Source organism: Entelurus aequoreus, linkage group LG07, assembly GCF_033978785.1.
Source record: "Entelurus aequoreus isolate RoL-2023_Sb linkage group LG07, RoL_Eaeq_v1.1, whole genome shotgun sequence".
Lineage (NCBI taxonomy): Eukaryota > Metazoa > Chordata > Actinopteri > Syngnathiformes > Syngnathidae > Entelurus > Entelurus aequoreus.
The window spans coordinates 54,303,361-54,327,814 of record NC_084737.1 but is presented as its reverse complement, the minus strand read 5'-3'; the positions used below and the strand labels follow the sequence as shown (position 1 = coordinate 54,327,814).

The 24,454-nt window shown below is 39.2% G+C and overlaps 1 protein-coding gene and 1 long non-coding RNA gene across 2 annotated transcripts; one reads left to right on the top strand and one right to left on the bottom strand.

The window, feature by feature from the left end:
• The first annotated feature begins 199 nt into the window (after positions 1-199).
• LOC133654037 (uncharacterized) lies at positions 200-12,481 on the top strand. The gene is made up of 4 exons (XR_009826820.1): positions 200-282; positions 11,717-11,757; positions 12,250-12,303; positions 12,383-12,481. It is a non-coding gene; the product is annotated as an uncharacterized LOC133654037 (long non-coding RNA).
• On the bottom strand, positions 2,625-22,484 carry vps16 (VPS16 core subunit of CORVET and HOPS complexes). The gene is made up of 24 exons (XM_062053988.1): positions 22,325-22,484; positions 21,969-22,057; positions 18,942-19,033; positions 18,628-18,756; positions 18,420-18,564; positions 18,235-18,350; positions 18,039-18,161; positions 17,893-17,948; positions 17,646-17,735; positions 17,376-17,547; positions 14,784-14,915; positions 14,572-14,699; positions 13,517-13,552; positions 13,337-13,445; positions 13,108-13,242; positions 12,904-13,012; positions 10,375-10,472; positions 10,047-10,151; positions 9,151-9,228; positions 8,981-9,067; positions 8,764-8,846; positions 3,360-3,456; positions 3,182-3,285; positions 2,625-3,116 (listed from the first exon to the last, which is right to left on the bottom strand). The coding sequence occupies exons 1-24, from the start codon at positions 22,372-22,374 to the stop codon at positions 2,975-2,977; spliced, it is 2,505 nt and encodes an 834-aa protein (XP_061909972.1). The 5' UTR covers positions 22,375-22,484; the 3' UTR covers positions 2,625-2,974.
• Positions 22,485-24,454: the final 1,970 nt, after the last annotated feature.

Genomic DNA, 24,454 nt, shown 5'->3' with positions numbered 1-24,454 from the left:
TTGTTTGCCGTGAGTGACTGCTCGCTGTTGCGAAAAAAGCTAAGTATTATCTTTTTATCTGTGTGCTTCTAATTGTTTTACAGCTGTCCTTATTCCTTCCTAAACATACTTAGTAGTCTTATCTAACTTGCAAACCAACCACTCTCTGTCACCACCCATCTCTGTTAGCTAGCTGCTAAGCTAACAAAGCTTAGCGTGACGACGGTCTGAAGGAATCTGCTCCCACACGTTGCGACCACTTCTCCGAAGACAGCAAGAACTCGACTCGGCGAAAGAAACAAGGTGAGTATGGCTCCCTGCTCTTCGTGCACTTTTCTCATGGATAGGTTGGCCCTACTAGAGGACCGTGTCTGCTAAGTAGAGCAGAGTAATCTCGTAACTTTAGATGCTGCGGACGCTAGCGTTAGCTGTAGCGAGCTGACTAGCCCAGTTTGTAGCAGCCCTAAGCGGCCTAGAAGCCACGGTGAACCAGTTGAAATGCATAATAGATTTAGCCCTTTAGCTAGTCCTACACTCCAGTCTACCGGGCACCACTCCTTAGTCATAGGGGACTCCATCACCCTGAAACATACAATTTAGAAAACCAGCCATAATTAAGTGTATTGCTGGGGCCAAAGCACCTGACATTGAAGCTAATCTTAGGGAGCTGACTCACAACAGGTCTAGTAAACACGTACAACAGGATAATTGCACCACTAGCTATGCGAACATTGTTGTACACGTTGGTTCCAATGACACTAGGATGAGACAGTCAGAGATTATAAAGAGGAACATAGCTAGGACTTGTAATCTCACTAGAAAGATGTCCAGGCATCAAGTACTTGTCTCTGGCCCCCAGCCTGCGAGAGGCAATGATTAGAGGTATAGTAGATTTGTCTCGCTTAACAAGTGGCTGGCTAGTTTTTGTAGAGAACAGGGACTAACGTTTATTGCTAAGTGGCCCTCTTTCTGGGGCAAACCGGGCTTGCCGATGAGGGATGGCCTTCACCGTAACCGGGAAGTCGCCATCACTCAAAAAATCTCACCAGGACCCACACTTTGTCGACCATTGCAACATAACATACATAAGTAACAAAAAGCATAATAACAACATAGCTGTAAACCAAGGAAGGCACACACTACATACACAAAGCCTAACCAGGCGTTTTTCTCTCTCAAGGAATTCTGAAATAAAATCCTGTCTGCAGCCCAGAACACACTACACATTTCCGCAGTTTTAGTTTAGAGATAAGGAAATATTACCCTGGCCCACTAGGATCCCTCTTTATGTTTGTGAACTTTATAGTCTATACATTTAGAGTGATGTGATAATCAAACACTCTAGAAGTCTAGAATGAAAGATTATATAAGAGAATTGTGTACCTTCAGTGGTGAATGATGAGTAGAGGCAGAGTTTGGAGTGGTTTCTTTAGCTCGCTTTTCATTTTTATGTACTCACTGTCCACTGTGTCCAGGTACGTGGAAAATGTTTTCCGTGCCATTTGCTGTTTGATGCCTGATATAATGCTAATTAGCTGCCTCAAAGCGGGTGAATCCACTGTAGAAATAGCCTGCATGTCTGCACAGTGGTTCTCAACCTTTTTTCAGTGATGTACCCCCTGTGAACATTTTTTTTAATTCAAGTACCCCCTAATCAGAGCAAAGCAATTTTGGTTGAAAAAAAGAGATAAAGAAGTAAAATACAGCACTATGTCATCGGTTTCTGATTTATTAAATTGTATAACAGAGCAAAATATTGCTCATTTGTAGTGGTCTTTCTTGAAATATTTGGAAAAAAAGATATAAAAATAACTAAAAACTTGTTGAAAAATAAACAAGTGATTCAATTATAAATAAAGATTTCTTAGAAGTAATCATCAACTTAAAGTGCCCTCTTTGGGGATTGTAATAGAGATCCATCTGGATTCATGAACTTAATTCTTAACATTTATTTTGTTGAAGTATTATTCAATAAATATATTTATAAAGGATTTTTTAATTGTTGCTATTTTTAGAATATTTTTAAAAAATCTCACGTACCCCTTGGCATACCTTCAAGTACCCCCAGGGGTACGCGTACCCCCATTTGAGAACCACTGTTCTAGCACATACGCTGCAATGGCTCTATCAATGTTGTCCTGGATAGCAGTCTCGTTAAAATCCAGCCGCTGTTGCTTAGATGGTGTTGGAGGTGAAGTGTGTCTCTCTTTACTAGCTTTGTCGAAGCATGTTGCTTTTGTAGCTGATTCAGCAGATTTGAATTGCTGTTTTGGGCAGTAGATAGGATCGTTGATCCAAGACACAACTTACATTTAACTAAAATGTTCTTTTCTTTGTGCTCGACAAAAGAAAAGTAGTGAGAATATCTCCATGTTAAGAAAGTCGACTTTGGCTCCGCTATGATGTCTTGTTAGTAAACACAGACACGCACACACACACAGCGTGCCTCTTCTCCCGCGCCTCTTCTGTAGCTCTCCAGAAAAACACACTCAGATCTTCTCAGTTTCTAGCCGATACTACATAAAAAATAACGTAAAATAACACAGTAACGCATCATGTAGTAACGGTAACTGAGTTACTGAATATAAAAAATAACGCGTTAGACTACTAGTTACCGCCGAAAATAACAGCGTACAGTAACGCGTTGTCAGAAACCTTTTTAAGTTTTCAAATGTGTTATCTGACCAAATAATCCTTCATGGCGAGAGTGTTTAATGCAGTCATTTACTGTCTTCAGCTTGTTTGTTTATTGGCCCTTTGCATGCTGTACAAATAAAATTACTATCTAACTATCATACGTATACAAATAAGACAAATGTATGCTATTTACCTGTTTTTTTTAACTTCAAGTGCTTCTGTGAGTTCTGTGTGTTTAGTAAAACAAGATGAAGAAATAATAATCCAATATTCTTCCAATTATTGGTGGAAAAAGCATGGACAGCCAAGAAGAACGTAACAGTTGCTACTCAATTCAATCAATAACCTATCAGACAGATCACTTTTTGGCGATGGACAATTTGGCTCGATGTAATCTTTCCATCAACAAGCGATCAGTGGCAGAACATCTCGCCATGACTGTCGTTATTTCTGATTCGTTCCGCCGCTCAATGGCCGCATCTGCTGCCCCCTCGAGGTCACTGATGAGAAGAAGAGCAGGAGGCTTTTCTTTCCACGATAGAAACAAAACAAGGTGATATCTTACCTAATAGCCAGGTGACCTTTGACCTTCTGCTCAGGCGTCACTCTGGAAACATACTTCTTGGCTTCATACTTGTTATTTCTCTTCATGCAGACCTCCACAAAGGCCTGAAGACCACACGCAATAAATGTTCCTCAAGGAAGTTCACATTATCTTTGTATGTGGAGGGGCTTCCACTCACCAGGTAGCCAATCGGAGACTTTTTACTCTTTGAGAACTTCTCCAACTCGTCCCACTCCTCTTTCTCTGCCAAAGCCTTCAGTTTCAACCACCAATACCTGCAAAGAAACAAATGTATCACTTTTATCGCCACCATTTAAACCTTCAGTTTCATAGTAAGCAATAGAAAGGTAAACGTAATTAACAAAGAAACGTGACCATGCTGATACAGAAATGACACTGGGTGGTGCCTAATATAAGAGGAGGGACACCACTGGGTAAGAATTTAGTAATTAAAGATTGTTGAATAATAACAATATTACAATCAAAGATCCATAATACAATGCTGTTGCCTTGGACTCAAGCACATGGAGGGCACACAAACCAGAGGGAAAATGTTGCATACATGGGCTGTTATCGCCTGTGGAAATGGTTCCATTGTGGATTTTGAAAAAAGTTCTTACAAAATTGCTAGGATAGTTGATCATGAAGTAAAAAAAAGTTGTTAAACAAAAAAACGCAGAGAAAGGTTGCTGCTGTGTTGAACCGGCTGCTCTCCATATTAAGCCTCGCTAAATAGTATCAATAAACTACATCAATAAATCTCTTATATTCTATAGCAACAACATACTGTATGTTGATATCTCTAACAGGCACTTAAAAACCGAATACATTTTTAATCAAAACATTAACTTCACACCAATAAAGCAAAAAAACAATTTGGCTTGCAGCAAGAGGTCAACTGCAAAAATGTACTTGGGTTATTAGCGAATTTCTTGACAACACAGATAAACTAAGATTGTACAACATTCACCAAGGCCTATTAACTACATACTTTGGGGGCGGCACAGCTCAGAAGGTAAAGCAGCCGTGCGAGTAACTTGAGGGTTCCAGGTTCAATTCCAGACTAGTCACTGTTGTTGTGTCCTTGGGCAAGACATTCTACCCACCATGCTCTCAGTGCCACCCACACTGGTATAAATATAGCTTAAAAAACAAGTAGATAATGGGTTTCACTAAGTAAAAGCGCTTTGAGTCTCTAGAAAAAAGCACTATATAAATATAATTCACTTCAAACGTCACTTAAAAAAAATAATACACAGGAACGTCTCATTGAGATTTCGAATCTCTTTTTCAAGGGAGCCCTACTACATTCATACACCAGTGTGGGTGGTACTGAGAGCAAGGTGGGAGAAGTGTCTTGCCCAAGGACACAACGGCAATTACATGGAAGCTGGATTTGTACCAAGAACCCTGAAGTTTTTGGACGACTGATCTACCATCTGAGCCATGCCGCCCCTACTTACCGATGCAAAGAAAAGTCCAACATTATCTTTCATGGTCTAATTCAGGGGTCACCAACCTTTTCGAAACCAAGAGCTACTTCTTGGTACTGATTAATGCGAAGGGCTACCAGTTTGATACACACTTAAATAAATTGCCAGAAATAGCCAATTTGCTCAATTTACCTTTAACTCTATGTTATTATTGATAATTAATTATATTTATCTTTGTGGAAACACTGATCATCTTAATGATTTCTCACAATTAATATATATAGAAACAGATAAATATCAATACGCAACACTTTATTTTTATATTTTCTCTAAGTGCACATTTTTCAAATTGAACATTTTCAAATGATCACTTTTAAGACAGTCTTGTGAAATCATAATATCCCATTTTAACTAGCTAGCCACTAACATTTTTGAACAAATCATGAATTACTTTGCACCATGTTTGTACAAATAATAACTCATGTAAAATACAAAAGTCAACTCTCAAATTTTTAAATAAATCATGTCACATTTTGAACTGGAAACCAAATCTGTTATCTGTTTCTTTGTCAGTTAGTGAAGACCAAGTCTTTAAAATATTTTCTTGTATTTTTTAAAAATTTTTGGGTTTTGTCTCTCTTAGAATTAAAAATGTCGAGCAAAGCGAGACCAGCTTGCTAGTAAATAAATAACATTTAAAAAATAGAGGCAGCTCACTGGTAAGTGCTTGTCAAGTGTTTTGTTTTTTTCACTGTGCTTATCCCACACTTGAAGGGATGTACCAATGCTGAATGTGGCTTCTGGATTTCACTCAAAAGACCAGACCATAGTTACTTTTTTCCTTTTATTTTCCTTTAGTTTGCAAGTTTTTCCAACGAAGAAACAGCTTCTTTTTTCTTCTTTAGTCTTTTTAGCAGTCTTTAGCAGTGTTAGTAGACTTTAGTAGACTTTAGTTTCTTTAGCTGTCTTTAGTAGCCTTTAGCTTCTTTAGTAGGTGAAAAACCTTTAAGGACAAAACACCACAAGATTAACATGCTGTAAAAAATCAATCAATTATCAATCCCATAATTTACAATTATTAATCAGGCTATCAAACACTTAACAATTAAACAAGTGCAAGAAAATGGATTAATATTTTCCCTTTAAGTTAATTCAGATTTTAAATAAATTGTCTCAACATAAATGCACCAAGATACATATAAAATACATTTAACACCAGAAACACAATAGATAAATGCAGCAGAAAACCCAATATGCAAATACATAAATACCTAACCAATTAACCACCTATTTTAGATACATATTTAAAATCCATATCCAATATAAATATATTATTAATTTAGCAGTGAAACACTCAATCTTAAACGCTGTCTGCTGGTAGAAAAATACCCCTTTTCTATGCCCTCACTAGCAGCCAATGATCCAACACAGTTAAATCCAACACTTTAAGTTGAGCGACTTCACCCTCCTGATGAAGCAAACTGCTCCAACATTTATCAAACTAAGCAAAGAATATCAACACTTCCTTACCAAACAACAGTTACACAAAACACAGTGTGTATTTAGCCTCCAGACTAAGCACGCTACATGCACACAACTCCCCCCCATCTCACCAGCGCAACAGTTGCGCCAGACCCACAAAGATAAATAAAGTGCAATCTTACCGGCTGTCCGTTCAGCTTTTGGTTATAGTACACTTTTGGCACAACTCTGTGTTATCTGTAATGAACCAAACCTTTCTCCACTCTGAGCTGGCGTCTTTTGTCCTCCTTTATTTGACACAGCTGTCTAATTACCGCGCTCGCGCACCAGCAGACGAGACGGGAGCGCGCCGCGTTACACCTGCGCGTGAACGTCAACTGATAATGCCGAATTATATACATTTCCTGGGGTTGCCTAGGTGAATAGGGATGTGGATGTGCTCTAAAATAAAATATAATTTTATTAAGTGGGGTTTGGCTGGTTGCCAAGCAGCTGCAGTTACGCGCTCGCGCATCAGCTGACGAGAGTGCTGCTATTTGAGCTATTTTTAGAACAGGCCAGCGGGCGACTCATCTGGTCCTTACGGGCGACCTGGTGCTCGCGGGCGCCGCGTTGGTGACCCCTGGTCTAATTCATGTACCATCCAGATGTAAAGAAATTATGTGCCGCCATACTTTTGTACTTCTGCTCTTTGCGGATGTGGAAGAACGTGTGGGAGACCAGATAGTTTGAAAAGTTCACTTCGGTGAAGTTGAATCTTTTTAAATCGTATTTCTTCTTAATTGTGTATGCATCCGCTCCATCATATTATGATATTTTTTTTATGATATCTGGCTTGTATATTCGCCTCTAAACCATTGAAATACTCTTGGCTGATGGAAGTAAATGGTAAATGGATTTTAGGAGCGCTTTGACAGTATTACCAACTGATGACGCAGCACCAGGAGCAACTGGAGTTTCAGTATATTGCTCAAGATAGGGCTGGGCGATATGGCAAAAAATATGATCCCGATTAATTTTTCCATATCATTTGATCTTGATTAATATCAAAAAATTGTATTAAAGGATTATACGAGTACAGTTGCAACCCTACTGTTTACTTCTGCAGTATCTTCTACCAGACATTTCCGCCATCTTTGATCAAGGTAATACTGTACATGCTAACAGGTGACAACTGTCATTTCGTTCATATCTATAATTGTGTTTACTAGAGGTGCAACAGTACAGGTAACCCACACTACAGTGCATACCTCGGTTTTAGGTCCACAGTTTCACTTCTTTTTCGGTACGTTTTGTGGGGGTAAAGAGACAAATGTTTTTCCTCTCAAAGTTATTTGGTTATTTTGCTTGTGATCACAAACTTCTTTCTGCAATAAACAAAGTGTCAGTGGTGTACTGAATACTATAATACTATTATTTCAAGTTAACATTTACTAAACAACACTTTCAAATGGTAAATTATTATTTGTATTACTTGTATACACTGTGCTTTGGTAGACGGCAAGCATTGACCCAGATTGTGGAGTTTTTTTTAACTAATACTGTAGCTTATATTTAATAAAAATACATTAAAATGCAATTTGAATTTGAGGTACTGTAAAATAATGTGTACCAACACATAAAACTTGTTTTTAGGAACAAAATGTTTCTATACACAAACTCAAAAAGGATTTGAATGAAAAGTGTCAGCAGAGTTTTTTAGTAAATGTTGTATCAGAGGAGTTGAATCAGAAAAAACACAAATGAAAAGTTAGATTCTAAAATATTTAGATATAAGTTGTTTTTTCTAATTAAATTTGTGGGTGTGTTTATTCTCCCAGTAGCTTAGTCACATATATGTTCTGTGCCAGCCTGCGAGTCTGCATTCAGGACAGGATTACTGCACTGTGAGCTGCTACAGTCAGTGAGACGAAAGTATGTCACTAAAGTTGCTGCTGCTCCGTTTAAATGTTATGTTTCAACTTCCATGCCAGTATTAGCCATATTTATTTATTTAATTTTTCTGGGCTCTACTTTCAGTTGTGTAAGGGGTAAGCGGCAAAACGCTGATTGAACATTAATTACATTGTGATGAGCCTGACTTTAGCAACAGTGGACAGGGACGGTCGCGCAAACACACGTACACAAACACATTCACACAAGTGAAATAAGTGAGTTAGTGAATTATATTTATATAGCGCTTTTCTCTAGAGACTCAAAGCACTTTACATAGTGACACCCATTATCTACATATTTAGGTTACATTTAAACAAGTGTGGGTGGCACTGGGAGCAGGTGGATAAAGTGTCTTGCCCATGGACACAACAGCAGTGACTAAGATGGCAGAAGCAGGGATTAAACCTGAAACCCTCAAGTTGCTGGCACGGCCACCACAAACATACGCCCACGTACACACACATTCGCAAACACACACAGGATCACGGTCAATAAACGCGGTTTGTTCCGTGCAGGATTATACCGAGCATCGTTGCTTACCTATGACGGTATCTTCTACCAGACATTTTCGCCCAGTTTGATCGAGGTAATATATGCTAACAGCTGATCACCACTTTGAAACTCAAGTTAATCACGATCATCGATCACAATCCTATAATCGCCCAGCCATAGCTCAAGGATACTTCGACTTGGTACAGAGGGACTGAGGACCGAACAGGGAGCATTGCTCACCTTTTGTCAGGTACTTTGAAGTCTCTGTAAAGTTGATCTGTCTGCTTGTAAAGTCCCAACACAAGCAAAGTTTCCATGGTTGCCTGGACAGAAAGTGACATCACAGGGATGAAAGCTGTTTTGTATGGTATTGATTTATCTGCAATGTCAGGCTCAAAAGCCCCACCTATTTCTCTATTAGCAGAGAAACACCCAGAAGCCCCGCCCATTTATCTACCTGCAGTGACATGCCCAAAAGCCCTGCCCCCTTCTCATCATCCAGTTTCTTCTGGAAGCGGAGAAGGCGCATCTCGTCTTCGGTGGCCTGCATAGGTGAACGTTGTTTGAAGTTCAGTGTCATTTTCATCACTGACACACATCAAGTTGTTCTTAGCAAGTTGTTCTTACCTTGGCAGCAAAGTCATTTTTGGCTTTATTGAATTCATCCACAGCACTCTGAAGGAGTGAAAGACGGCTGTCCAATCTCTATGCACACACACCACACACACACACACACACACACACACACACACACACACACACACACACACACACACACACACACACACACACACACACACACACACACATATACAGACACTTGGTGTGTGGTTGTCATAAAGTAAAATGTGCAGCGTTAAAAGTGACGTGTGTGACATTATTATTATCAGACTAGACTGATTTTAAATTCTATCCTGCTTTTTTCAGGTTCTTTATTTTATTGATATTGCATCCTAGTGAGGCATTATAGTAAGTTTATTTTTAAAAAGTACTATATTAATATCAAGTTGTGTGCACAGGATAAATATTCTTTCAGATTCCACAGCCTGCTACACACCTACTGTGTTGCAATTGCTCAGATGTTGAGGGTCTACTACAGCCCTTAAACGGATAAGTGCTAATAGTTGTAAGCAAAGCAAATAAGAATTGAAGATTGAATATAATTGAATGAATATTTGAGAATCCAGCATGCCCCGTACTTTGTTCATAAAACATGTGTACGTGTACGTAGTTGTAAGAGTTGTGGAGCAGTGAGTGTGAAGTATGTTTTTAGGTCCCTGGAAAACAAAAAAATCTGTCCTTTGCTGGCTTACTCCGGTTTAGATACAAAATTATTTCACCAAAAAACATTTGGCTGCCATTTTCAAAAAGACAAAACAAACTAAAGAAACTAAGAAATATAAATATTGCACATCATGTAGCAAAAAAGTACAACATTTTAAACGTACAAATCACAAAAGTGTTAGAGCGTTGCAAATGAAGGATAGAAACACCAAAGAAACATGTAACTTCAAAAGTCAAACCTTTTCTCTGTAACTGGCGGACACATAATAGTTGGCCAGCTCCTGGTGGTCGTCATCCTGGTTATAGAGATCTCTCAGTGTTTCTTGTTCTTGCAGTTTACAAAACTGACGCACACACACACACACACACACACACACACACACACACACAAACACACACACACACACACACACACACACACACACACACACACACACACACACACACACACACACACACACACACACACACACACACACACACACACACACACACACACACACACACAGGTTAGTTGATTTGACCAAGCAATCAAAGTCAGCTATTAAAGAAAAGGTGCAAGATAACCTGTCTGTAGAGACTCAAAGCGACGGGCTGATTTCTTAGTGTCATGAAGAAATCTCCTCTGTTCATCTCGTTCTTCAAGTAACTTACTACAGTGTACACTGACACACGCAGGCACACACAGAAAGAGAAATAATTTATGTTTTTAGTCATTGAAGAGGTCATGTTAACCTACACGCTAGGTGTTTACTGTGCTGACATTCAACTTTCCAAAATAGTTGTGTCTCTTTATTTGTCTCACTTTCATGTAAAGTGCAGTTTCCATACACTTTCTTTAAGTCCATTGCTGGATGAACATGTGTCTCCTAAACACTAGGAGACTATAATGGTAAATTGATTTCCTCCTTGATGGCACTCAAATAGCTTTGACACTATTACCACATTTACCTACTGATGACGCATCATCAGGAGCAACTGGGGGTTCAGTATCTTGCTCAAGTATACTGCGACGTGGTCACAGGGGGACTTAGGATCAAACCCACAACCTTTAGGTTGGGAGACAAGCCCTCTGCCACCTGAGCTAGGCTGCCCCCTGTTATAATTTCAGCTTGGTTAGCTATGTGGGTAGAGGGAGAGGTTGCTACATGCTAATATCTAACTGCTAAAGGTAGAAGTGGGCTGGTCAAATGGATAACATACCTTTATACATACGTTGCTAGTATATATGCTGCACAAAACCCACCCGGAAGTGACGCCATTAGAAATAACTCGTGTAGTAGAAAGATGTTCATTACGCTAAAAAAAGAGGCATCGTCTACGCTACACTAAAAACAAGACAACATTCAAACTATCATCATCATGGAGTATCAGGCCTGTTTGCAGGCATCGATGATCAGGGCTCTCCAATCTTCTCTGTCGTCTGCCCTATGTATGAGTTCTGTATTATTGATATTTCTGTTAACATTTGTTAGGCTGCTGATATATGTTGTTCGTTGTCGACCTGGAGCTTTCTTTCCTGATAGTTTTCCGGTTAACATCAGTTTTTCTAAACTATCTTTTCTAATGATATGTCTGAGGAATCTCAGCTGCCTATTTCGAATCGTTGCAATGAGAGATCTCCCTGTTTTTGCCCACGCCAAACTATTCAAACTACAGAAACCATAAACATGCCTCTGAGATGTCTAAGTTTATCGAGGACATTTTACACTATTTGTTGGATGTAATTTCTCTTATCGCCACTATGTAAAGTCACACAGTTCACCCAGCCTTAACGCCTGACAGAATGAGACCTCTTTTTCATCTTAACTACAAATGATCTTTGTAGCCTATTCTTCCGTTTGCCTTAAGTGGTTTTCTACGCGCTTGACGTTACTCATGTTTCTCTTATTTGTATTCTCCCATAAAGACTGAGGACACGCCCACCCCGCGTAAAGGAGACACACACACGTAAGTTGTGAATGAAGGCCGGCTCATGTCATTCATTAATGAGGCAGACTTTGCCATGACGTCTTTTTTTGTCTGTGTGAGAATCATTAGACATGGAGTTTTTCTAACACTTGTGGTTGTCTTTGAAATCCGTGAAAAATATAACATTTTAAATATGAAAAGGCATTATCAATCCAGGCCGCGGTAGATGTCGTGTGTGTATGCATGCTACGATAGACTCCTATTCCTGGCTGGATGTGAATCCAGATGAAATCATAGAATAGATACAACTTTGTTTCCCTTGTTATTACCGTATTGGCACCCTGATTTTATTTGTGATGTTAAGAGTTCTGTTTAGTACAATTGTTTGTGAAGCTGTGGCCCGTCAGAGGGTCTTGCACGCTCACCTTGATTCCCACCAAAGCAAAGACTCAGCCAGATAAAGGAGGTGCATTTTGATTTTTAATAGCTATTTCAGAGTGGCATTAAAGTCCTTATATCCTCATCTCAAAGGATGTTTCCAGTTGTCTCCAATTGAGGTGATCAGAATAGACCGGATAGCTTTCCGTAAGTCTCTTATCATTTTATTATGTGTGATGTACATTGCATCCAAACTTTAAGTGTAACTTTAAGTTTCACCTTCCAGGGGCACTGGAGTTTTTCCAGCTTTGGAGGTGTGTAGGAGCGAAAGACTTAAGGCGATGGGAGAATGTGCGCAAGGCCAGATTTGACAGGGAACGCCCACAATTAAGGTTTGCACCACCCATTTCTTGGATGAAGGCGCGCGCAGTGACAGACTAACGTCAAGGGGGAGAATGCTGCATGGCCAGAATCCACGCAACTGCACAGCTTTGACTTAAGCACATGGGAGAATAGGGCACTTAGTGATGTCGCTGCGGTCGTCATTAGCAGGCTATTCTTACGTCTGTTGAAACAAATTAATTGTATCAAAATGGCCACGTATTTCTATCCAGAAAAAGTTACTTCTATCGTAAGCGTTTTATGGCCCTAGTCTAAACATCCATCATATATATACTGTACACTCAAGATCAATCTACTTTACAATCACATGTTCTACCTTCAACCAGTCCAACATGACCTAAATAAGGTGTTTACATGCTGCTTTTTAATCCAGATCATGCAATAATTAGTATTTTATTGACATACCCAGGTCAGTATCTCCACTCTCTACAGCTTTACTAAGAGCCAGCTGACTCCTCTTCATCTTCAGCAGAAGAGGAACTTGCTCACCGGACCGAGCCTCTGAGTCCAATAGCTGGGGAACAAACAAAGATGTCAGCATTACATCAATAAAACACATTTTTGTGAGGAAAAAAACATATTTGTCCGTGTGTAAGGGAGCGTTTGTACCTTGATGGCAAGCTCTGTGCGTCCGCATTCATACGCTTTAGAAGCAATGTGTGAGTACGACACACCAGGCGAGTCTCCCACCTTCAGACACACTGCTCTGGCTATGGCTTCATCTGAAAGGTCTTTCTGCTGCACCTAGATAGGCCAACATGGAAAAGCACACAAAAAATATGTTCTTTGAGTGTCACAAGGTGGTTTAATGGGAGGAGTTAGAGAAAGTGGATCATACTTTGCATGCAGCCCAGTGCTTGAGAACTCTGCTGACTCCCTGATAATCTGGAATCTTCAGGTATCGACATATTTCTATCGCTAACTGATACATTTGACGGTACACCAACCTGCACACACAGACAGAAACATACGTCAATATACTAAAGTCAACAAAAAGGTACAACTAATGTGGATTTACCTGTCAATCAGCACCTGCAGGGTGATCTGTTTGAATCTGAGATCACATGTAAAGGAGCTCACTGAATACACATGCACAGTGGATTTATAAATAACATGTAAATGAATGCAAAATAAATTAACTGTAAAATATACTTTTTTGTTAAGCAAGGTTTACTGCACATGAATCTGATAGCATATTTACCTAAAAAAACATTTAGAGAGTGTAGACCTCTGCCAGGCCTTACCTCCCAATATTATAAAAGTCCTGAATGTGAACGATGATCCTGTGCACCCACAAAATGTAATCACTAGTTTTTTATCTAATTTCTGACAATTCTTGAAGTTGAATCAAAATCCTCCCATAGCTTTGTGAGCCATCTTTAGCAAACAGAAAGAAACAGAGTGTTGTCAGTCATCCACTCTCTCTGACGGGGCTGCAAGCATACACACAATCTAACTGACAAACCAACGGCAACAATTAAACAACCTCAATATATAAGACATAAAAGATTAATTTAAACTAACTTGAACTCTAGAAAAAAAAAATTTGATACCTGTCCCTGCTTACTAAAATTCGACTTTAGCATGAAATAATTAAAAATTTTCAGTAATGTAAATTTTTGTAACATATTTTTGTTACTCCGTATCACAACTATACTTGAACTTTATTGTATTTTAAAAACTTAACAAATTAGTTAAAGTTCACACTTTAGTTGTGTCTCTGGGTTTTCACTCAGTCCTGTTACCCAAACACATTACCCCCTCTGAAAAATGTGGAATATTTCACAAGTCACATTAACCACATGATGTTGCATCCAATATAGTCTCTGCAGGCCATGGTGGCTGTTGTTTTTAAAACTATGTTTCACTATTTATATCAGACAAATAAGGGACAGGTTCCCAGTCCTGTTACTTCAGCACTGGTTCTTGTCCCACGATGTACAAAAGGTGGTTTTGGCCAAGGCAAAACCTCCATAAATTACAGTACTTAAACCTCTAAATATTATTAAAACGAAGATTAAATGCCACTGTGTTAAAAAAAAAAAGTTTGTAAGTTTGAACTTGTTAGGATACTGTGTGTGTGAGAGTGGCAGACCCACACTGCTCTCTCTGACAGCATTTAGCACTCGCAGCTCTCGACAGGTTGACACAAAGTGTTCGGGACTGAAGTCTGTCAGGAAACATTTACCGAAAGACGCCGCCTAATGGATGAGTGATTGTTTAAACACTTGTTAAAATCACACCAGCAAATGTCATGTTCATGAACAACAATAAATATTTCTCACCCGCAGCAGGGATTTCTGGGTATTGGGGTCATATTCATGTCCTGCCGCCTCCACACACTGTCTAACAGCCTCTGCTAGCATGTTTTGCTCCTTGATTTCACGCAGGTACTCGTCTGCCTTTTGACTGGATTTCTACACAAACACGTACACACAATCATTTTGGAAAAATAAACAGCTAATAAGACAGACAGAACATGCAGTTAAACAATTGTATTCTAAGCATCCCCTAGCTGAGCCACCCCAAAAAGGTTGAGTTATTTCTAATCTAATTTTACAACAGCAGTACTTTAAGCAGATTTTCATATAGAACAGGTTTTTACATAGTTCTAAAGTTATAAATAGCTCTATATTATTTTTTGTGCTGTCAATCATAATTAGTTTGTAATCAGATGAATCACACTTTTGAATTTGGATATATCATGATTAATCACAGGTTATTACTCGCTTGCATCATTTTAATTAATTTAAAACACCCAATATTTGGACAAAATGGCAATGATATTGTCAGAATATCAAACAGAATTAAAAAAAAAGTTTTACTTCAATGTACTGCATTTATTTGCACAAAACTTGGTAACAGTTTTAGCTTAAGTCCCATATCGGGTGTTTTTGGAAGGGACATTTGCTTACGACAGTCAGAGTCTCCTCACTAGTCTTTGCACTAACGTATGCATTGATCACTGACCGTATAACAACCTGCTCTGCCTTTCAGGTAACACTCCGCGGTTATGATAAAGGAACATTTACGGGCAAAATAAATTGCGTGATTAATCTGCATTTACACAGGATTAATGTGATAATTTTTGTGATTAATCACATTATTTAACTAATTTTTTTTACAGTCTTAGTCTTTTTACATGACGGCATGTAATTTTTGCATCTATATGGTCGATACCAGCGGTTCTCTGTATCGTGAGTGGAGGAGTGATTATTACTTTGTAGACTATTTAGATTCTGTTACAATCTTTTCTAAAATTAAAATATTTGAAAAATTACATCAAACAAAATGTAACTGGGGAGGAGCGCTCATTTTATTGTTTGTGACGGAACAAATAAAACATTTGGCGTTACAAGAAGGTAACACTTCAGCTCTTGCGTGATATATGCGCTCATCTTTCATATAACAAACAACCGGCTTCCTTAGCTAGTCAGCACAACGTGCACAAGAATAGACTGGCAAAGTGAGCAGTCAATTTTTGTTCCATTGAGTTCGGTGACCACAGGTGAAACTCAAATATTTAGAATAACGTGCAAAAGTTCAATCATTTCAGCAATTTAACTTCAAATGCGTAACTAATAAGTGATATAAATTCATTGCATGCAAAGTGAGGTATATAAAGCCTTTATTTGTTGTAATTTTTATGATCATGGCTTATTACAGTTTTTGAAAACCCAACATTTTCTTAGATTTTAAATTTGAGGTTGTCATAAGCTGTAAACCACAATCATCAAAATTATATCAAAAGAAGGCCTCCCTGCTTGGCACTCAGCATCAAGGGTTGGAATTGGGGGTTAAATCACCAAAAATGATTCCCGGGCGCAGCCACCGCTGCTGCCCATTGCTCCCCTCACCTCCCAGGGGGTGAACGAGGGGATGGGTCAAATGCAGAGGACAAATCTCACCACACCTAGTGTGTGTGTGACAATCATTGGTACTTTAACTTAAATATCTTGAGTTGCATGTTATTAGCCTATGTAATATATTAGTTTCACATTGTTAAATCTAATTGCTGGAATAAACAAATATTTGCACGATATCCTATTATTTTGAGTTTCACCTGTATATGCCTGTAAGTAGAAATGCAGTTTGCAGTTTTAGGTCACTTTTGTTCGGTTAAAATCTTGTATGTTTAACAAGTTTTACAAGTTCAAAACAATCACAGTGCTGATATTCGTTAACCTGTCAATGGGATTGTCTATTGTATGTTAGCATTAAGCTAGCTGGCATCATAAGTGTCATCCTTCATCCTGTTATTTGGTTTATACCAAACTGTATTGTCGATTTAATATGATTTTAGTGTACTTTCCTTTGTGTGCTTAGTTCTACAGTAACTTAATTGTGGAAACTATCAGTAACAACCTCAGGTTGGAAGTTTCTTTCATCTTTAATTTAAAGGACTGTTTACTGATCAGCCAAACTAAATTCTAACATTTAGGGAGGGCAGAATACTATACCAAAGGTGTACAAAGTGCAGATTGTTTTACATTGTAGTAGTAAAATAAACAATGTTGGTGACTGTAGTCTATGGCCACTTTTGTGATGCGCAGCAAAATATCGTTAAAAAAACCAAACATACAAACATCCAACAGGGGAGCTAAAAGTTGCTACACTCTTGCTCTTGAGTCATGAGCCCACCCAAGAAAAAGGTGAGTACACCCCAAAGAAAAATGTTGACAATAATAACACAATATTTTTCTTTAAATATATGTATAACTTTTTTCAGCCTTTTAAAAAATATATATGAATCAACCAAATATGCATGCTCTAGCCACCATCTGTGGGGCAATCATATCATATGTGCATAGCCCTAATGAAGAGGAGAGATGGCTGAGCACACACATTGTGCACACAAGGGGAAATTGAGACACTACCTCATATTCGCGGTGGGCCTCCAGCAGCAGCGCTCCAGGTGCCATGGAAGCAATTTTGAAGATATCCTGACAGACAAGAGGAACCTCCTGGAGCAGCTCCTGATTGGTTGCGCTTATAATCCGAACGCCATCCAGCTCTCCGACGCAAACGCACTGACTTTCTAGAGGGAATCTGAAGTGGGGGTCAAGGGTCACACACGACTTCACAGAAATTTGAAACAAAGGACCAAAACTCTAATGGTTACACAAGAGAGAAACTTGGCAGGATACTGGATGATGTCATTACACTGTCCAACCACTAGGAGGAGGCGATCCCACACCATAACCACGGATGGCTGCTGGGATTTTGACCTGCGACACCTGGCAACACACACACACACACACACACACACACGTGAAGTTTAGTGCGGGGAAAATTACCAATAACATGCACACGCACACATACACACACACACACACACACAGGTAAAGTGTAGTACACGGATGGTAAGCAGGTAGTTGGACATATAGTACATACCAGACCATCTGTTTGGGTGGCGTCCTCACTTTAGTATCAGCCTGACTCAGTTTGTCCTAAGGACACATTTATTCATCAATCATCCAGTGAGTCCCCATGCCTCCAAAGAGATGCTTCATATGTGACAAGACAATATAGAAGTTTACCTGAAGGTTGGAGTAACCCATCCACACGTGTCCAGTGTCAGTGAAAAGAGACAGATACTTGTAACTAAACGACACACACATATGGACCACATTGCCAGACTGAGGACTGAGACCTGGAGCACACTGAAAACATGGACATGACATCATGTTACTTCCTGTCTGTCTGAACACATGTCTGTCTGTCTGTCTTTCTCACCACTGCAGTGCAGGACGTGTTGTCCAGGATGTACAGTTCCATCCCAATGACCAGCAATACTTTGGTCTGGCGGTCCTGAGTGAGGACAGACCAGCAGGATGGCAACCCTTGCAGGCCTAATGTGCAAGACGGACAATGTGAGAAAATTGATGCCAGGGCGCATGGTCACACAGGGGAGGTGTTACCTGGAACAGCGGGTAATCTCCTCAGTTTCAGATCACTGATGTTGGTTGCCAAGGTGAAGCGAAAAGAGCCTGTTACTATGGCAACACCCGTCCCATAAGGAGAATGGAACACTTTGGCTTCTAAAGCCTGAGACTGGACCACTTCCTACAGATCAAGGACATAAGGTTTATCATGCACACTATAAATATTAACAAATGGGTACTTCACCTGTCCCATGCTGAAGTGTCTCTTGAAGGATCCAAACAGGTCGTAGATCAGAACTGAACCATCTTCTTGTATACACAACAACTCATCAGAGACTGTCCAACCTAGCTGAATCACAGGGCCGCTCTTCCACTACCACACACACACACACACACACACACACACACACACACACACACACACACACACACACACACACACACACACACACACACACACACACACACACACACACACACAAAATGTCAGCACACCATGATTGGGCCGTTTGGGACTAGGAGAAATGAATTATTTGGTTTAATGTCACACATGCTTACCGGGAAACTGGCAATCACAACTCCAGAAGCGGAATAAATCTCCAACTGAGGACGAGAACTTGGAGAACGTCTCACAGGTTCTCTGAGGAGAGCTGTTACACAATCAAACAAACAAAAAACAGCTGTAGCGCCAACTGTATTTGTGGATGTTTCAATGTATTCATTGCGGGCCGCTACAAATATATGCAAAAACATTCAAATCATGTAATCACTCCTCTCACAAGTCATTAAATTAAGACACCCTTTACTTTGCATAAAATAATCACAAAGAATCCAACTGAAAATAACTCACATATAGAGAAGACATTTAGTAATAATAATATAATTTATGGGCAGCCAGTGGAACAGGGGTTAGTGCATGTGCCTCACAATACGAAGGTCCTGAGTAGTCCTGAGTTTAATCCCGGGCTCGGGATCTTTCTGTGTGGAGTTTGCATGTTTTCCCTGTGACTGCGTGGGTTCCCTCCGGGTACTCCGGCTTCCTCCCACCTCCCAAAACATGCACCTGGGGATAGGTTGATTGGCAACACTAAAATGGCCCTAGTGTGTGAATGTGAGTGTGAATGTTGTCTGTCTATCTGTGTTGGCCCTGTGATGAGATGGCGACTTGTCCAGGGTATAACCCACCTTCCGCCCGAATGCAGCTGAGATAGGCTCCAGCACCCCCCGCAACCCCAAAAGGGACAAGCGGTAGAAAATGGATGGATGGATAGAATATAATTTATCATATAAATAATGCAATTGCTCCTCTTGTAATTAATTAGTGACAGAAGCAGCTTTCTACTCTTCTCCTGTACACACTGGATTTTTATTTCTGTTTTGTTTTCTTGATGGGTTGAAAAGAGAAATGCGTCGACATGGTGTCGGATCAACAATGAGTCTCCAGACAGAAAGGTGTGACAGAGTGAAAAGGATGTAATACAATGCATCATCACAAGCAGACAGACAGAATACTTCTCTCCACAACCCCATTGATGTCACTACAGATTAGATGGTTAACGTATACTATCTACTGAACAAATACAGTAAATTCTGGGCGTCAGAGTGGCCATGAACGTGTGGTCCCAGTACTTCTTTATCTCTGAGGATATCTGGAGTCGATCGCCAGTAGCCGAGGCCTTTGGATATGAAGAGGGGGACTTACAAGATTCTTCTCCAGCCTTCATCAAATATCCTCACACTAGGGATAGTTTGCCTCCGTAAGTGGTCAAAAAACGCATACTTTTGCCAGTAGGTTTGATCATGTATTCAATCTTGAAGAGAGAGGAATTAATTGCAAGGTGTGAGCTACAAGTTACGATGCACTCATTCTTCTGGTTAAGGGCCAGACAGGTCACAAGTGGCAATGAAGAGTTTCATGACATGTGTGTCCACTCTAGTATTTATGTTAGAACAATACACAACCCTGCAGCTAAGTGGCAGCAGTGCTCAACCTAATCAACAAGCTTCCTGTTCTACCTAGTAGAGGTAGTAAGTACACAGGAACACATGCGGACAGAATTAACGGCGGCAGAGGGATGGAGAAATTTATGGCAGGAACGAAAAGAATATAAGAGGCGGTCGTTGTCAGCAGCAAGGAAAACATATGAGGAAGTAGACATACAGGGCAGGTAAAGGGCTAAACATCTCACGCAGTCCAGCCCTGTACCTACCGGCTTTGAACTGACGACTGCAAATCTCCACTGATTGTGAGTATAGTTCAGAACCGCTATCCATCAAGCTAAAATAAATTGGTATGTTTTTGGTGACTGGCTGCTCTATGCACCTAGGCTGTGTGAAGTCTATTTAATAGTGATGGGTTGATGAGGCGTCATGAAGCGTTTCGACACATTGCAAAACTGTATTGATACTGTGTCGATACTGTGTCACTAAATACTGACATCTGCTGGACATTAAACATCCCTACAGGCAACCTATGGACCGACTCAACTGACACTGATTTTATGACCTAGTATATAAACCAAGTCATTGTATTTAATTTAGGATTATTTCATATCTTCATTTAAATAAAAATATATTTTTATCTTTTTTAGATACAGTCAATAAATAATGTGAACATGTATCATAACATGGAAATCTAAGAGAATGTGTTGTGAATGAGGATGCTTGTGGACCGGGAATTTATTTTATTTATTTTTTTACACATTTTTATTTAAAAAAAAACAGTTTTTCCAACGTATTAAATTTTAGACAATTTCTCTTCTTAGTTATTATTTCTCCGGCTGTAGAAAAGACCCGCTCACAGGGCACAGAGGAGGCGTCAGTGCGACACAGTTCGCGTATCGGTCACGTGACCGAAACAGCTCATGATCGGTCATGTGACTTTCTAAAAGCGGTACGCGCACCGACACAGGGTTTTGCTCTATGAGCTCGACGCATGCTCCGATGCATCTGTGTTGCTGGACCCATCACTACTATTTAACATGCTGTACTGACCTGCTGGGGTTGATTTCGTGTTTGTGTGTGGGTGATGTTCAGAGTTCCCATGGTCATGAACGTACCACGCCTGGAAGGTGATTGGCAAATAAAGAGGAAGTGTTGTTGCAGAAATAAGGGAGGAGTATAGCTGTGCGCGTGGGAGGAACCAGGTAAGTGTTGGAACTGAGCTGTGTTAGCATAGATTGTCAATAAAAGTTAAAAAAAAACAGCGTCTGACTTTGTGTGCACTTCTATCACACGGCAACACTGCCTGGTATCCCTTATACATAAACACTGTGCTTGTTTGTTGTATTCTGTTGTTGTAACAGGTATAAACATGCTACTGTCAGAAGTTTATAAGCTGTGCTGTTATATTTTGCAGCTCCAGACTATTTTTATTTGGTGGAAGAGGGGAAATGGCTCTTTTGAGAGTAAAGGTTGCCAACACCCGGTTTAGAGTGAATACACTATTAGTGTACTTGCATTGTGAGTGTACCTAATGCATGTAGTGTACCAATAGAGTACTTGCATTGTGAGTGTACTTAATGCCTGTAGTGTACTAATAGTGTACTTGCATTGTGAGTGTACCAATATGCATGGTGTGTGTACCTATAGGTCCGCCATAAGGTGCTGCCGCCACTAAGCAGTCTTTGAGTCCGTCTCTCAGGTTCCAACTCATCACGTACAGTTCTGTTTTACTGCATGGACACAAGCAAACAAACACAATCTGTCAGACCAATTTGCAGTGTCACATGACTATAAAAGTAAGATGAAATATTTACTTGAATCCTTTTCATTACAACGTTAATATAAGATGTTTGTAACGATGCAAATGACAACTTAATGGAGTACGAGAGCTAAAAGGGTTAAAAAATAGTAGCTTGTGAGGATAGCTGTGGCTAAGTCTAATGTTTATTATTAATAGTAGTAGCACTAGTGAGTTGTGCTGATGATGATTAACTTACCGGTAAAAAGCTTCTCCTAGCGGATTCCAGTTGGCTGTTATCAGCGCCATGCTGATGTAATATTTATTTAATTAGGCCGACAATTGTACGATGTAACAATATGTAAATAATATATTTACTCCGGAAAGATTGGTCAGCTGATTACTTCTTCTTCGTCTACTTCCTCTTTTTTTTTTTTTCGGCACACAACTTGATAAGCAAACTACCGCCACCTGCTGGACAGGAGTGTGATACAGTAGCGTGGCAGAAAAGTGGGGGAAGGTATATGGCTCAATAAAGCATGATATGAGTATTTTATGACAATATATACAATACAGTAACCCTTTTGTATTGACATTTCAGTTAATAATTACAGAGGACAAAAAAAGAATGTCATGTTTAACCCTTTGGTTACTGGTAAAAACGTTGCTTTAATTTTAGATAGATAGATATATAGTACTTTATTGATTATTGATTTATTGATTATTGATTTATTAATTATTGATTTATTGATTCCTTCAGGAGAGTTCCCTCAGTTCCTTCTCATTATGTTAGTACATGCTGTCAAAATATTTAAAATGAGCACATAAACCAGTTTAATAGTTCCATAATTTTGCTATTATGCTCGCAAGTCCTGTATACATCATTAATAACTTCTTTAGTACCTGCTCGACCTTGTTCTCAAGTCAACATGTTTTTAAAGGTTGTACAGATGTCTTCCTGTGTCGGTCCTGTGACCCAATACTCTCATCAAGACTTTTGCTTCTTTATGACCGCTTCAGTCTTTACTTGGTGGAAAGTTTATTTTTTGTTTCTGATTTGAGTGATTGCTTGGCCAGAACATAAATGGGTTTTTTTGCAGAAAAAAGGTACAAAAGTATTTCATTGATTGTTGTATGCGTTTAAAATACAAATTGCAAATAAAGAATACATTTTGAAAAATAAAATAAATAAAAGGCAACGTTGCAATGGTAAAAACCAAAGCGCTGTGGAAAAGAAAGAGGCAGTAGAAATAAAACAACGAAGCACAATAGGAAGAATTAAGTAAAAACTAAACATTGTTGTTTTGTTGCTTTGTCAACGACATAGTTTGCTTGTCTACATTTGTATGTTTTCTAGTGTAGTGCTTGTTATAGTCTATTTGTCGTTTATTGTGTAAACATATTTTTGCTTCCCGCTGCCTTTGTTTACACACAATGTCTACATTCTGTGTTTAATGTGTCATTGTCACTTAATTTTCTATTCAATTTCCTGCTATTCTGGTGTGGGCCAGAACGCATGACGAGTGTTGATTTACATCAAATCAGGTGAATCATTCCCAAAAGGTGACCAAAACTCCTGGGTCTAACTTATTTACTCTAACAATATTGTTTATATATTATATTATGTCTATCTAATAATATTATCTTCCCAGAAACTGCCTGTGCATGGATGTCCTCTGTATGCAATAGTGATGAATAAAGTGATAATACAGGTATGTTGTTCTATTGGGCTAAAACAATGTATGGTATGACGGTCAGGAAGTTACCGCTAAGTCTATTGTGCGACTTCCTTTTTGTGAATGCATGCAGTATGAAATACTTTCAGCTCTGCTCTGTACTAGAGTGAACACAGTTACTACAAATAAATAGCACATATAGGTCTTTCGTTATAAAAAGATAACAACTATGTCTCCACAGTCTTATAGAAAGGATCTAATTAAGCCATATCACTTGTTTAAAACTAGAGATAGTAAAAATTAAAAATAAAAACACTTTAAATGACGCTGACCTAAAATGGCTGCTGTTATATTTAAGTATCAAAACTACTGAAACTAAAAATGTACTTGAGTATAGAAAAAGTAGCCTATAACGAAAAAGAAAAAGCGTCAACATAAAATTATTAAAGAAATGAATTACACAAGTATATATTGTTTTTCAATTACCTACATTTTAAAAAGTCGTTTTTGTTTTCTCTGTCTGTATGGAGTATGACATTTTCTGTTGTATGACGTCACCAACCAACAACCAATCACACACATTCTTCTTCTTTTTCCTTTGAATGACTGGCGTGTTTCTTGCAGCCATTAAGGTAACGAGTAGTGATGATGCTCATTGAAAATGTCTTTGAGTAAAAGTATCCACTTTATTTAGAAAATGTACTAAAGTACTC

Bases quoted from the DNA above. Each gene is read 5' to 3' on its own strand.
- vps16 (XM_062053988.1), bottom strand. From the start codon at position 22,374: ATGGCGCTGATAACAGCCAACTGGAATCCGCTAGGAGAAGCTTTTTAC. The intron at 8,847-8,980 runs GTAGATAAATGG...CTTTCTGTCCAG, and splicing joins TTTTGGGCATGTCACTGCAG to GCAACCATGGAAACTTTGCT. The intron at 3,286-3,359 runs GTGAGTGGAAGC...TGTGGTCTTCAG, and splicing joins AGTCTCCGATTGGCTACCTG to GCCTTTGTGGAGGTCTGCAT.